This window comes from Otolemur garnettii, unplaced genomic scaffold (genome assembly GCF_000181295.1).
Source record: "Otolemur garnettii isolate 467f Iridium unplaced genomic scaffold, OtoGar3 scaffold00094, whole genome shotgun sequence".
Taxonomy (NCBI): domain Eukaryota; kingdom Metazoa; phylum Chordata; class Mammalia; order Primates; family Galagidae; genus Otolemur; species Otolemur garnettii.
In genome coordinates this window covers 8,016,786-8,030,412 of record NW_003852489.1, presented here as the reverse complement: position 1 = coordinate 8,030,412, position 13,627 = coordinate 8,016,786, and the positions used below count along the sequence as shown (strand labels likewise).

The following is a 13,627-nucleotide window of genomic DNA, read 5'->3' as shown; positions in this document are numbered from 1 at the left end:
GGGCTGGGGATTCGAACCCGCCACCTTAGGTGTACGTGGCTGGCGCCTCAGCCGGTTGAGCCACAGGCGCCGAGCCGTGTTTATTATTTTCTAAAATAAGTGTTAAGGCCAAAGGCTGAAGCAAGTCAAATTTTTTGAGGTACTTACAGTACTATCATCAGGAATCTCTCAGCTACCTCTTAGGCATAGAGGTGGGAGGTTGGTGTGAAAGTGCAAGTGCAGAAACCCTGACTTCTGACAAGTTATCACAGTCAGTATGAGAAGATTCATCCTTGCCTTTTTCTCCCCAAGTAATACATGTAGCACCTTGTTTTAGTTTATAAGGCAGTAGTGTTTGTGTTATGAAACGTTTGACTGGTACCAACTGTGTCTTTGACATTGTCTTTGATTCACTGTGTTATTCTGAGCAATTCTCTAGCGGAGGACAATAGGGGAGATAAAAAGAATTTGGGCTGCAAATGCCAACCAGATGAACAGAATGTCATGTGCTCTGTGGAAACTTAATAAACATTAGAGGTGCTAAGAACGTAGAATGGATCAGGGTAGAAATGAGTTCTAACTCATGGGCGACTCTAGTTTCAGGGGGAAAAATTTATTTCTGCACTTATGTAAATTCTTCAGTGCAGAACCTGTGAAGTCAGGGAGGAGGGTGAATGGAGGGTTTAGCATTTAGCAATAAAGGCATTATGTGTGTGTGTTCCAGTAATACTTAGAGATCTTTATCTAGGTCAATTGAGAAGAACAGGAGGATTCTAGAACAAGCTAGTTTGTCTGAGAAAGAGAGGGCTAGTTTTCATTCAGTCCATAGTACTCAGGTAGTATATGTATACTATTTAATTATGTTTTTATTATGGGAATCTTCGAGCATTCATTATTAGAGGGAATAAATTAATATAACAAATAAATGAATCCATTTCTTAGTGTCAGATTTAATATTCATCAATACATGCCAGTCTTGTTTTACTTATTTTCTTTCCCTACCCTTTAGCTGTATATAATTTGAATAGGCCGCACGTAAATGTCTCTGTTTGAATTTAATATATATATATAGGGTACATGTGAATCTCTCTAAATGTAGAATATAAATGTTTTGTTTTTCTTTTTTATTGAAGGGTAACTATGTACATTAATGCACTTCTGAGGTACAGTGTGGTGTTTTCACATACAATCCAACACACTTCCATCAAGTATGAAAGTATTTCAAATTGTACATAGAAACAGTATACTGTACTCCATGATAGTATTAATGTACACTGCTATGATTTAATTTAAAAAATGAATTTAATATATAATAGTATAGTAAACTATATAATGCTAATAATTCTTAATCTGTTTTACTATAATAAATTAAGAACTGATTTGGGGAAATTTCTACAGGTATCTTTAAGTAGACCTTTAGAGAAAACTTAAGGCTTTAGTATATTTTTGAGAAACTGTCTTAAGAATGCCTCTTTTTTTGTTGTTGTTTCTTGACTGTAGATTTTCATAGAGCAAGAAGTCAGCATTAGATACCAGGCTATTGGACCTGCTGCCCTCTTAATGCCTTCTATAGTCTTGACAGACCTCAGTAGCAGAACTTTTCTCTGGTACTGTACAACTTATTGCTAGAGAGGTTCTCAGAATGTAAAATTTAAGGAAGCACTCTCAGGTGCTGGCTGTGTACCTGCACAAGCCTGAGAACAGGGTACCTCCTTAAATTTTATGTCTGGAGTGCCTCACTTGCCTTGCTATATATTGTACTCTTGTTCAAACCATTGGACTTGAGGTAGCCAGCATACACAGACACATACCTACTCTATCTTGAATCCATACTTTTTATCTCAACTGTATGTCCTATTTTTTAAACCTTAAAGTATTAAAACCGTATTTAGAATACTTTCCTTTTATCAGTGGGGGTCAAATGCTGCTAATGGCTCAAACATCTCAGAAGTTCCTAAGCTTTGTGATAGAAAAGAGAATTCTAAATTTAAGGGGCTTCTATGTCAGGCACAATGGTTCTCAGATCTGCTTTGTGAAGTAGAAGTTATTCCATGTTATAGATAGGAACTATGCACTCAGAAACTAAAGACCTCTTGGTGAAGTCATGCAGCCATTAGTAATGTGGCCAGGATTCTAACCTAGTTCTGAGTCTCCAAACCCATTACTGGTCACTACTTTCATGGATTCATGTCTACAGTAGAACTTCAGTGTATATATGTGCGCACATGCATGTGTAGAGAGCTCTTTCATTTTCTGAAAGTGCTTACATTTTTGAATACATAAAGACCTTTATCTGAAAACTGCTTTATTATAGAAATCTTCTCAATCTTACTCCAGTGATGGATGTGAGCCCTTGTTTTACTGCTGATGATGACCAATTTTGTTCCAGTTTTTAAAAGGCTGCCCCACATGGTGGCAGCACTGCACCAGCAAATATTAGACTCTCCTACAGAGACGATGGATACTTCCAGAGGTTCTGCCTTATTAATTTCTTGTAGCTCACTTCAGAAGGGCGTCCTATATTTGAAAGCAATAGAACATCTGTGGAGATGTCTTTGAAATCTCCTAAGATGAAAATAAAATATTGATTGAGAGCTAACAACTCTTAGGGTTATATTGACCTCCAGTCTGGTTCCTGACAATCAAGTAATAGAAAGTAATTTCCTCTCTTATGGAGGGAGTGGGTGGGAATCACATATACCTCATTTTGTCGCAGTTGTTTTATTGTTTATATTTGAAAATTCCATTTATACAGGAAAATTCTAATTGAGAGAGAAAAGATTAACTTGGAAGTAAATTTCACTCTATTTAAAGTCCTTGGTTTTATGTTCATGTTGCTTAATTTACCTGAGTCTGTTTTCTTTTCACCAGATGCCCCATCACAGTCTGTAGAACTGTGAACCAAATAAACTTCTTTTCTTTATAAGGTATTCCTTTATAGCAATACAGATGGGCTAAGACACCACTTAAATAATGAATTTTGTTATTTGTAAGTCTTAACTGTTACCATGTAATCAAAGTTTCATGTCATAATAAGAGTATTGGCTCAACTAGGTAATTCTAGCCATTGTTGCAAGGCAGAAGATAAAGAAAAAATTGGAATAGTATGGACTATAATGTCCATTACCGTTCCAGACAATATTTTGGATTAAAATATAAGCTCTAAGTTTAATTTGTTTGAGAGAGGAAAAAGTTTAATGCACTGCCTAGTCATCATCTCCTGGAAGAGATGATTATGTCTGAAATGCTTAGAACAAATATATGTTACCCTGTGTTTCAAATGTCATTTGAGGCAGCTACATAAATGAGATGGCAAGATTCCAAACCATTGCTGATTTATAAGAGAATAAAAATATGTAAGCCACTTGTGTTATTTCCTTGTGCTAGTTTTTTTTTTAAGAGACAGAGTCTCACTTTGTCGCCCTCTGTAGAGTGATGCGGCATCACAGCAACCTCTACATTTTGGGCTTAGGATATTCTCTTGCCTCAGCCTCCAGAGTAGCTGGAACTATAGGCGCCCACCACAACACCCGGCTATGTTTTTGTTGCGGTTTGGCTAGGGCCAGGTTTGAACCCTCGGTACATGGGGCCAGTGCCCCACTCATTGAGCCACAGGCGCCACCCTCCTCATGCTAGTTTTTGTCATAATATTCCACTGCTTTTGCTACAGTCAAGTCTTTAGGGACAGCAGCCAAAAGAATTGTAAATTGAGCAGAAAAACTGAAACATAAATCTGTTCAGAGTGTGTGACCTTAAAGGTTATTGCTAGAATTCAAAGTCCTCCAAATAGTAATTTAGCTAATAAGAGGAAGTAACAGTATTAGAAAGTGATGAGTTTCTTGGGCTCTGAGGCTATAAAAATGAGTGAAATTAGAGTGCAGGATGAAAGCTGTTGTAAGGGACAAGGAAATGTGTGAGAGACTCATTACCATTAGTGACCTTCTGTCTGAAATTTCAATTCCACTGTATATCTAGATTTCCTTCTAGAGTCGTTTTTTACAGGATCATTTTTATTCTAACCACACCCACTGCTCCAGCTCACTCCTTTTATTAAAAATGAGGTCAAATTTATATCCTCAGAATTACTGCACATAGGATAGGTATAGTTTATAAATCAGATTTTATAACTGTTTTAAGTGCTGCCCAGATATGATTATCTCTGAAATATATGAAGTAGAAGAATGCTTTTTTTTTTTTTTTGACAGAGTCTCACTTTGTCACCCTCAGTAGAGTGCTGTGGCATCACAGCTCACAGCAACCTCAAACTCTTAGGCTTAAGCAATCCTCTTGCCTCAGCCTCCCAAGTAGCTGGGATTACAGGCACCCACCACAACACCAAGCTATTTTTATTTTTTGGTTGTAGTTGTCATTGTTTGGCAGGCCCGGGCTGGGTTTGAACTCGCCAGCTCTGGTGTATGTGGCTGACGACCTAGCTGTGAGCTATAGGGGCTGAGGCCAGTAGAAGAATACTTTTTTCTTCTTGTATAAATCTGCATGTCACCTTTACCTAGAAATAATGTTTTGGTTATATTATCCTCTCCTACTCTGATTCTTTTCTCTCTTCTCTGAGATGAATTTCACAAGTCTTGAGATTTGTATAAATGCTGGAGACAGAGTGATTAATACTCAAATGCTGGAATCAGATATAGACTTTGAGTTCAGATTGAAGTGCTATCTCTTTCTGGTTATGTTGACCCTAAGCAAGTCACTGAACTTCTCTGAGCCTGTTTCCTTATCCGTAAAAAGTGGATTTTAATAGCCACTATCTCAGAGTTGTTATGAGAATTAATGTCAGGCACATAGAAGTGTTGTAATAAATTTTAGCTATCTTTTATCTCTTTGTGCAACCTATTCTGTTAGTTATAATGTAAAGTTAGTCAAAATATAAACAACTTACCTAAAAAAAAATTTCAGACTAAATGTCCATAGAAACTGTCAAATTGAGAAGTCTGTAGTTCAGGCAGAGGAAGATTTGTCTAGGATTGAGTGTGATTTGACATATATTTCCCACATGCTTTTTATGTATGTTTAATATTTATGTCTATAAAGTATATACATATTGAATTAGGTCTACAAAGGGTGAGGGGTGGGGACTATTCAGTTCTACTCTTCCCCCAAAAAATAATGTACCATAATTGGGAGGCAAGAAGAATAAAGGATTTTTTCATTTCTTTTTTTTTAATGCTGTGGATGTGTTCCTTTGTAATCTAGATGCCAACTTTTTATAAATTGACTCTTACTGAGGAAGTTCACTTAAGAAACCCTATTTATGGCTTGGCGCCTGTGGCTCAATCGGCTAAGGTGCCAGCCATGTACACCTAAGGTGGCGGGTTCGAATCCCCAGCCCGGGCCCGCCAAACAACAATGATGGCTGCAACCAAAAAATGGCCAGGCGTTGTGGCGGGCGCCTGTAGTCCCAGCTACTTGGGAGGCTGAGGCAGGAGACTCGCTTGAGCCCAGGAGTTGGAGGTTGCTGTGAGCTGTAATGCCATGGCACTCTACCCAGGGGGACAGCTTGAGGCTCTGTCTCAAAAAAAAAAAAAAGAAACCCTATTTATAAATTCATTTTTAAAGCAAAATTTTCTTTAGAAACCTTTTATTTTCCCATTGGAAACTCTGATTTTTCCAAGGTTATAGTTCAAAGGCCATTGTTCTTTTTGTGGCAGTATTCCCTAAATGAAATGTCAATTTTCCAGAAGAGAAAACATTATACTTAATTGTCTTAACAGTTCAAAATCAAAGTAGTACTTGAAACAGAGGAAGCACACTTTTGTTTTAATATACAGGTAAATCAAGGCCATTCCTGCAAGGGTTGGATTTGTTCTTTTGGGATGTATTATTTGGGGAAGGTTCTCTGGGAAGAGGAAGTGAACCTTAAGTTTCAATCTATTATTTTTAAAGTTTATTTTTTAAAAAGAGACAATATAAGTACATAGTACAAAATTCCAAAGAAACAATATAAACATTGAAAAGTGAGTCATCTTGTCTACCGAGCCATTCATTTGCTGCCTTGAAGTCAGTTTTTTTCTTTGTCTACATTAGATTCAGTATGACTGGCTTATTTTCATTAAAGAGTGAGAGAAACATGGCTTACTGACCAAGAAAACTCAGCATTCCTTCATGGGCCTGCCCCATTATGTTTCTGAAAACATAATAATTTGAATGTGAAGATAAGGAGATGAAAGTGGAGGGAAATAGTGGAAAGAAATTCAAGGAGTTTTAGAGGAGCAGTATAGTTTTGGTATCGGGGGTTGGATAACATCTCATTTGGTCAGTCACTAAGATAGTGACTGTTTGATAATGTTCTGTTTTTTCCGTGCAGGGTTTGCTAAATATAATCCCCTAATCTGATCTTTCTTGGATCTTTCAATTAGACTTTTCTCTAATTCTTTTTTTTTGTTTGTTTTAATGTGATGCTAAGTGGAAGTTCCCTACTTAAACACTAGAACGTATACTTCATTAGCTGCATTATACACTTAATTTCATTTCCAATTGCGTATGATAGCAGGAATTGTAATTGCTCGTTCTGTTTAGCATCATTCTGTTCTCTTCCTCCCCATTGCTCTTTTTAGTTCCCTCATCCACATTTTTTCCTCTATATTTTGTTACCAGACCTTATATTTTACCTTTACAAAAAAACAGGAAAAGGATTTGATGGTCAGAAGTAAATTGTGGTAAGAGGTTTATTTTATTTCATTTATTTTTAAATGTCAGATTAATATGAGGGTACAAATAATTACGTTACGGTGTTTGTGTTTGTTAGGTTAAGTCCCTGTTGCAGTTACATCCTGCCCCCAGGAGGTGTGCCATATACCCTTACATTATGCCCATTAGCTAGGAGCACCTGATACCCCTCCCTTCTGTTCCTCTTCTCTCTTTTCCCTTCTCCCCCAAGAGGTTTATTTTAGACAACTGGTAACCAGGACTCAGGATGTGTTGGCAACTATACATCAAAACAGCCATTCGACCATCTAGTGTGACATTTTGATCCCTTAGACAATCATAAGGTCAATTAAGTATATTATGCATGAGAAATAAAATACTTTCCCTACACATGAAATATACTGAGGGAGTTGTTATTTTGCCCTTTATGTCTTAGTTTTCACTAAATCTCACGCTTGATGAGGGAGTTAATAAACCAAAATTAAATAGAAAAAGAACTTCATACATGTTGCCGTCTATTAGGTGGGCTAGATAAATCTTCTGAGTTATCTTAAAATAAAATATTATATTTGTAACCATATATACCAAGTGGGTCTTTCATTTTTTGTTCTGGAATCTTTGTTCTGATCACAAAATTATAGCTTTAAGATGATTCTATTTGCGGCATTATTATCCTTTACATAATAATGGATATTGTCTTAAGTGTGTTTGTTAAAAAAATTGTATTCTCTACACATTTATCTTGTAGGTAAGGTCATGTTCTGGGATAATCAGAAGACTACTGAGATAATGTGGATGCTAAAATTAATTGCTAAATTATAGCCATTATGTTTCTTCTCTTGCTAACAAAAGAATATCAAGCAACTTATTTCTAAAGCTTTTAGCAAGGGACTTTAGTAAAAACTAACTATGGGTTGACATTTTTGAGATTCTTTTCAGTACATATAATTGCTGAAGCTGCTATCTCCTATCATGTCTCATTTATACTTACAGGGTATTTATATTCAGCCTCATCTTGCTGATTTTTAGTAATAACTGGTAGCACTGTAGCAAAACATAGCTCACTGCAGCCTCAAACTCCTGGGCTCAAGCCCAGTGTCCCAACTGGCTGGAGTTTACACCTGCTTGGTTTTTTTATTTTTTGTAGATATAGGGTCTGACTCTTCTGATCAGGCTGGTCTTGAACTCCCAGCCTCAAGCATTCCTCCTGTCTTGGCCTCCAAGAGGGCTAGAATTACAGCATGAGCCATCAGGCCCAGACATTTTTGCAATTTTTAAGTGATTTTATATGTTCATTGGTTATAGATTTGTTAGTTATAGTGGAAATCTTTAATTTTAATAAAGAATGTTGACTTTGCTTCAGACAACCAAATGGAGTCCCAGGTCTGTGAGTCGGGATACAACTGAATTTTTTTGTGTAAGGTAGTAATTTTTCATTTGCCATACTTTTTGAAAGACCCTATTTCCTTGAATCTTTAATGCCATTGATTATAAGAGGGATTATTTTCTGTATTACTAGGAGAGAAAATGCTTCCTGTTCAACTGACAGGCCATTAAATATATCCTAATTTCAGAGAAATAAATGTGAAAAACTGTATAATTTATACTTGATGGATTATTGCAACCCTTAAATTTGTACAATGCTTTGTAGAAAGCACTTAAACACATGTCATCTGATTTTTTCCTCAAACTGAAACAAAACTGTGAAGTAGATTAAATTATCCCTAGTTTTCAGATGGTGAAACTCAATTTCACAGAGATTATGTTCTCTCAGCCTTGTATGCTAGTGAACTAGAGTTTCAAGGCCAGGTATTCTTACTCTGAGACTTGTGATATGCTGGACCATGTCACCTCCCAGCTCATATATACACAACTGCACACTTCTATAAAATTATGTGGCCTAGATATTTCTCTGTTGCCTAATGTACATATTTCATATTTAGATGTCACAATTGTTCATATGCTTGATTTTATTGATAGTTTTAAGTACTATTAGAATGGTTAATGTGTTTTAGTAGTAAATCATGTGTGACTCTGTTAATATGAATTGTTTTAATTCTGGGTTGTCTGACCACTAGGAAGCTGAAGCTATATATGCTGTCACCAGTGGCCGTAAAGGGTGGCCATAAAGTACATGTGAAATTAAAAAGTAATTTGTCTTTTTCTATCTGAGTAGGTAAATTTTCAGGAATGGTTATGAGTTGAGACTTGTGAAGTGATTAGCGAAGGTTGATTGTTTATTTGTAGTTGTATTGTTCTTGGTGAATCAAGGTCATATCTTCTTTTTTTCCCAGGTGGTGGCTAATGCTGTAGCAGCATTATCTGAAATCAGTGAGTCTCACCCAAACAGCAACTTACTCGATCTGAACCCGCAGAACATTAATAAGCTGCTGACAGCCTTGAATGAGTGCACTGAATGGGGCCAGATTTTCATCCTGGACTGCTTGTCTAATTACAACCCTAAAGATGACCGGGAGGCTCAGAGGTCAGTCTGTTTTCCTGGGTAGTATCTGATAGCTTTGCCTGATTCAGTGAGTTCTAGAATCTGCCGTTAGAATAACTTTCTTATGCTGAGGTAGGTCAGTAGCTTGTGGGGTTGATACTCCTATCTCCAAGGTATTTTCCTCACTGGATTTAGGAACATTTAGGTGGTGGAGTAAACCATGCAAAAAATAGCTCTAAGAACTACATGTTTTTCTTTTCTTATTTGAACAGTATATGGTTATCTCTGCTAAAATCTCCCTCATCATTTTCTCACATCTCCCATAGGGCGGTTCTTGGCTGTTTGGCAAATAAAAGGTATTAAATGTCTTTTTGTAGTGATGAAATTTTCCTTCTATTAAATACTTAATTAGTGGTTTTATATTAGTTATTGAGCTGAACTATACCTATAATGGAGTACTGGAAAAAGTATGGTTAAGTCAGAAAAATACATGCTGCTTCCCATTAGATATAGAAATCTCATCAGTCTGAATTTGGAGACTATTTTGGAAGGCATGCATAGATTGTTTTCCTCAGCCCTTAATCACCTTGGAGTTGCGAATTTTCTTTGACTGTCAGAAAGTGACTACTAAATTTCTTCTGCATATACACACATTTTAGTTTACAAAGTTGAAATTATCCCTAATTTTTATTGAGCATTTTGTGTATATAGGCATTGTACTAGCCAAAGTACTTCTGAAGAAATGTTGGCTCTTCATTAAATTTGGAATATTTTAATTATGGTAGATAAGAACCTTCCTTGCCTGGCTGAAGCTGATTTCCAAGCTACTAGAATGTAAGTGTTCTTCACTCGTCTGGGAATTTGTTCCCTCTAGACAGAACTCTGGTAATTTCTTTCCGTCATTGAAAGGCATAAATATATTCTGGAAAGAACTTTACTGAGAATTTTATTTTCCATTGGTCATTGACATCACATTAATTCATTCATTCACTCAGCAAATATTTATTAAGTGCATGCTGTGTGCCAGGCAGTGTCCTAGGCCTTGGAGATACAGCAGTGGACAGACAAAAACCATGGCCCTGGTGGAGCACTTATTCTGAGGGATGTGGGTAGGTGTATATATAATATAATTTGTTAGATGGTGATAAGTGCTAACAAAACTAATAAAGTACAGAAGAGATCTAAGAAATACTGGGCATGTGGGGATGAGCAATCGTATTTTTTTTTTTTAAACAGATTCTTACTATGTCACCCTCAGTAGAGTGCTGCGGTGTCACAGCTCACAGCAACCTCCAACTCTTGTGCTTAAGCGATTCTCTTGCCTCAGCCTCCCAAGTAGCTGGGACTACAGGCACCCACCATAAAACTTGGCTATTTTTTGGTTGTAGTTGTCATTGTTGTTTGGCAGGCCCAGGCTGGGTTCAAACCTGCCACCTCTAGTGTATGTGGCTGGCACCCTAACTTCTGAGCTTCAGGTGCTGAGCCTGTATTTTTTTTAAAGGGTGGCCAGGATCCTAAATAACATAACCCCCATCTCCACAGGAAAAAAAAAAAAATAAACCGAGTGTGGTGGCATGTGCCTGTAGTCCCAGCTACTTGAGAAGCTAAGACAGGAAGGTTACTTGAGTCTGGGAGTGTAAGGTGAACTATGATTGTGCTACTGCCCTCCAGTCTAGGTGACAGAGTGAGACCCTGTCTCTAAAAATAATAAAAATAAGAAATAAATAACAAGTAAAAACAGTGGCCAGTGAAGGCCTCACCGAGAAGGTAACATTTATATAAAGAAGGACCTGAAGGAGGTCAGGAGTCTTCTAGGAGGAAGAAAAAGGAACAGCCTACCTATCTTGCGTCCTTAATATAGCCAGCTATTTATGTTCCTTAAGAATACTCAAAATTAGGTTAATTTCTGCTCATCAAACAATTATCTAAGGTTTCATGAGGCATATAAGTATGGAGATAGGTGGCAGGAGCTAGGAGAACAGGAAGAAGTTGGAAGAATATTGTGGTGGTGCTCTGCTACTTTAAGAAGAAAAACCAACCACCGTTTCAGAGTTCCTTATTTATCCTGAAGGCAGGAATTGAATTATTAACCCTACCAATCCACAACTCCTTGTATATCTTCCAGTGAAATCTTTAGTCACAGCTGAGTCGAAACTTCTCACTATGAAATAATTCTCAGAATGCTTAATTTGACTTCCTATAGGTTGAGTAGAAATGGGCTGTGAGGCAGGGAGACCTAACATAATGTGGGGAGAAAAAGAGGACTAAAACAAGAAGGTAAATTGTGTGAGCTCAAGTGTTTGGGTATTACTAGTTTTCTTCCAGTATGAGCATCCCTTATTGCTGGTTTCCTGAAGTCTTCTGATGTCCCTTGCTCTGCCTGTAGTTTGCTGGGAATGAGGCTTCTGCAGTGGTGGATCTCAGTTTTACCTAAGCATGGAGCTTTGACTTTTCTAACTGATTCTTTAGTTTCTTGATACTTGGGCCATGGGACTCTGATACATTACCTTATAGGGTGGATTGAGCAAACAAATTGTAATTTAAGATACTAATTTTCCTTTTCTGCCCTTAGCATCTGTGAGCGGGTAACTCCCCGGCTATCCCATGCCAACTCAGCAGTGGTGCTTTCAGCAGTAAAAGTCCTAATGAAATTTCTGGAGTTGTTACCCAAGGACTCTGACTACTACAATATGCTGCTAAAGAAGTTAGCCCCTCCACTTGTCACTTTGCTTTCTGGGGAGCCAGAAGTGCAGTATGTTGCCCTGAGGAACATCAACCTAATTGTCCAGAAAAGGTTGGGAACTAGTGAATTGATGATTAAAGTGTTTGTAATTTTGAATTAAGCTTAATAATATTGGTGTTAAATAGGCCAGTGCTAACCTCTTTTTAATGCACAAAAATGAAAATGTTATATGGCAGAACAGTTTGCCCAGGACCAAGAAGCTGACAGTTGGTATTGAAGTGTTCCTATAATAAATACCTGCTGTTCCCTACAATCCACTTTGTCTCTGTAAGTTTTCTTTCTGTTATACTGTCTAGTGCTTGTTCATTATGGGTTAGGGTATGGTATAAACCCAGATTGTTCTTTTGGCAGTTCTTCATGGCAGTGTGTACCCTGAGGCTTAAAAATGATGAAAATAGTCTGCCAAATAGAACTGATAAGAATAAATAAGTATAGAGGAAGTTTTTGCATTTTTTTTCTACTGGGGGTAGTGGGAGCAAGGCAGAGAGGCACAGATTAGATCTTAATACAGGCTCAAAAGGGTATATGAATACGTGCCTTCACCTTCCTTTTTTGTGTTTCTGTGTACCACAGGCCTGAAATCTTGAAGCAGGAAATTAAAGTCTTCTTTGTGAAGTACAATGATCCCATCTACGTTAAACTAGAGAAGCTGGATATCATGATTCGTTTGGCATCTCAAGCCAACATTGCTCAGGTCAGAGTTCACACTTAAGTTTGTGTGATTTAGGTTTTAGTTACGGTCTGGCCTTCAGAAGAAACAAGCCACGATGTTGCTGTTTGAGAATCCTTAATAATTATCCACTTCCTGGATTTTCAACAGGTTCTGGCAGAGCTGAAGGAATATGCCACAGAGGTGGATGTTGACTTTGTTCGCAAAGCTGTGAGGGCCATTGGACGATGTGCCATCAAGGTGGAGGCAAGTGTCTTGATGGTTGTTGTGATCACTTGTTAGGGCATTCTGAATGTCTTGTTCACTTTTTTCTTTAAAATACATTTTTACTTTTGTCAGAATAATAAAGGCACTTAAAATGTTAAATAACTTTTATTTTATTTATTTATTTTGCTATTTTTTGCCGGGACTGGGTTTGAACTCGCCACCTCCAGCTTTTGGGGCCAGCACCCTATTCCTTTGAGCCACAGGCACCGCCCTATATAACTTAATGAAAAGCATCTATCCACAGTTCCTTCCTTCCCTACCTAGACTCTCTTCCCAGAGGGAATCATTTTAAACTCTATTTCTGGTTTTAGTTATTCTTTTGATTGCATTCAACTCTCCATGTCCATGGGTTGCATGTCCTGGACTCAACTAGCTGTGGATCAGAAACATTTGGAGAATTGAGAAAGATGGTTTCATCTGTGCTTAACATGTACAGACTTTTTTTTTCTTGTCATTAATGCCCTATGTAATAGCATAGTATTTACATTGTATTGGATATTGGAAGTAATCTAAAGGTGGTTTAAAGTATATGGGAGGATGTTCAGAGGTTATGTGCAAATACTATACCATTTTATGTAAGGGACTTGAGCATCCATGGATTTTTAGTATCTGTAGGGAGGTTTTGGAACCAGTCCTTCATGGATACTTGGGGGGGGGGGTGACTGTACTTACATATCTCTAAATAATAATTCTCATGCTCTTATTTATTGATTTACCCATTATAGACTTTGTATATTAACTTTCTGCTGTAAGAAGCTTAGTTCATGGCTCGGCGCCTATAGCTCAACCGGCTAAGGCGCCAGCCACGTACACCTAAGGTGGTGGGTTCGAATCCCCAGCCTGGACCCACCAAACAACAATG

The 13,627-nt window shown here is 37.6% G+C and overlaps 1 protein-coding gene across 1 annotated transcript in view; it reads left to right on the top strand.

Annotated features, from left to right (window-relative positions):
• The window catches only part of AP2B1 (adaptor related protein complex 2 beta 1 subunit), a 132,686-nt gene that overhangs the window by 25,242 nt on the left and 93,817 nt on the right, over positions 1-13,627 (top strand). Inside the window, exons 6-9 of the mRNA XM_012808758.1 lie at positions 8,937-9,127; positions 11,658-11,879; positions 12,402-12,522; positions 12,649-12,744. Coding sequence (XP_012664212.1) covers positions 8,937-9,127; positions 11,658-11,879; positions 12,402-12,522; positions 12,649-12,744 — 630 coding nt within the window. The remainder of the gene's footprint in view (positions 1-8,936; positions 9,128-11,657; positions 11,880-12,401; positions 12,523-12,648; positions 12,745-13,627) is intronic.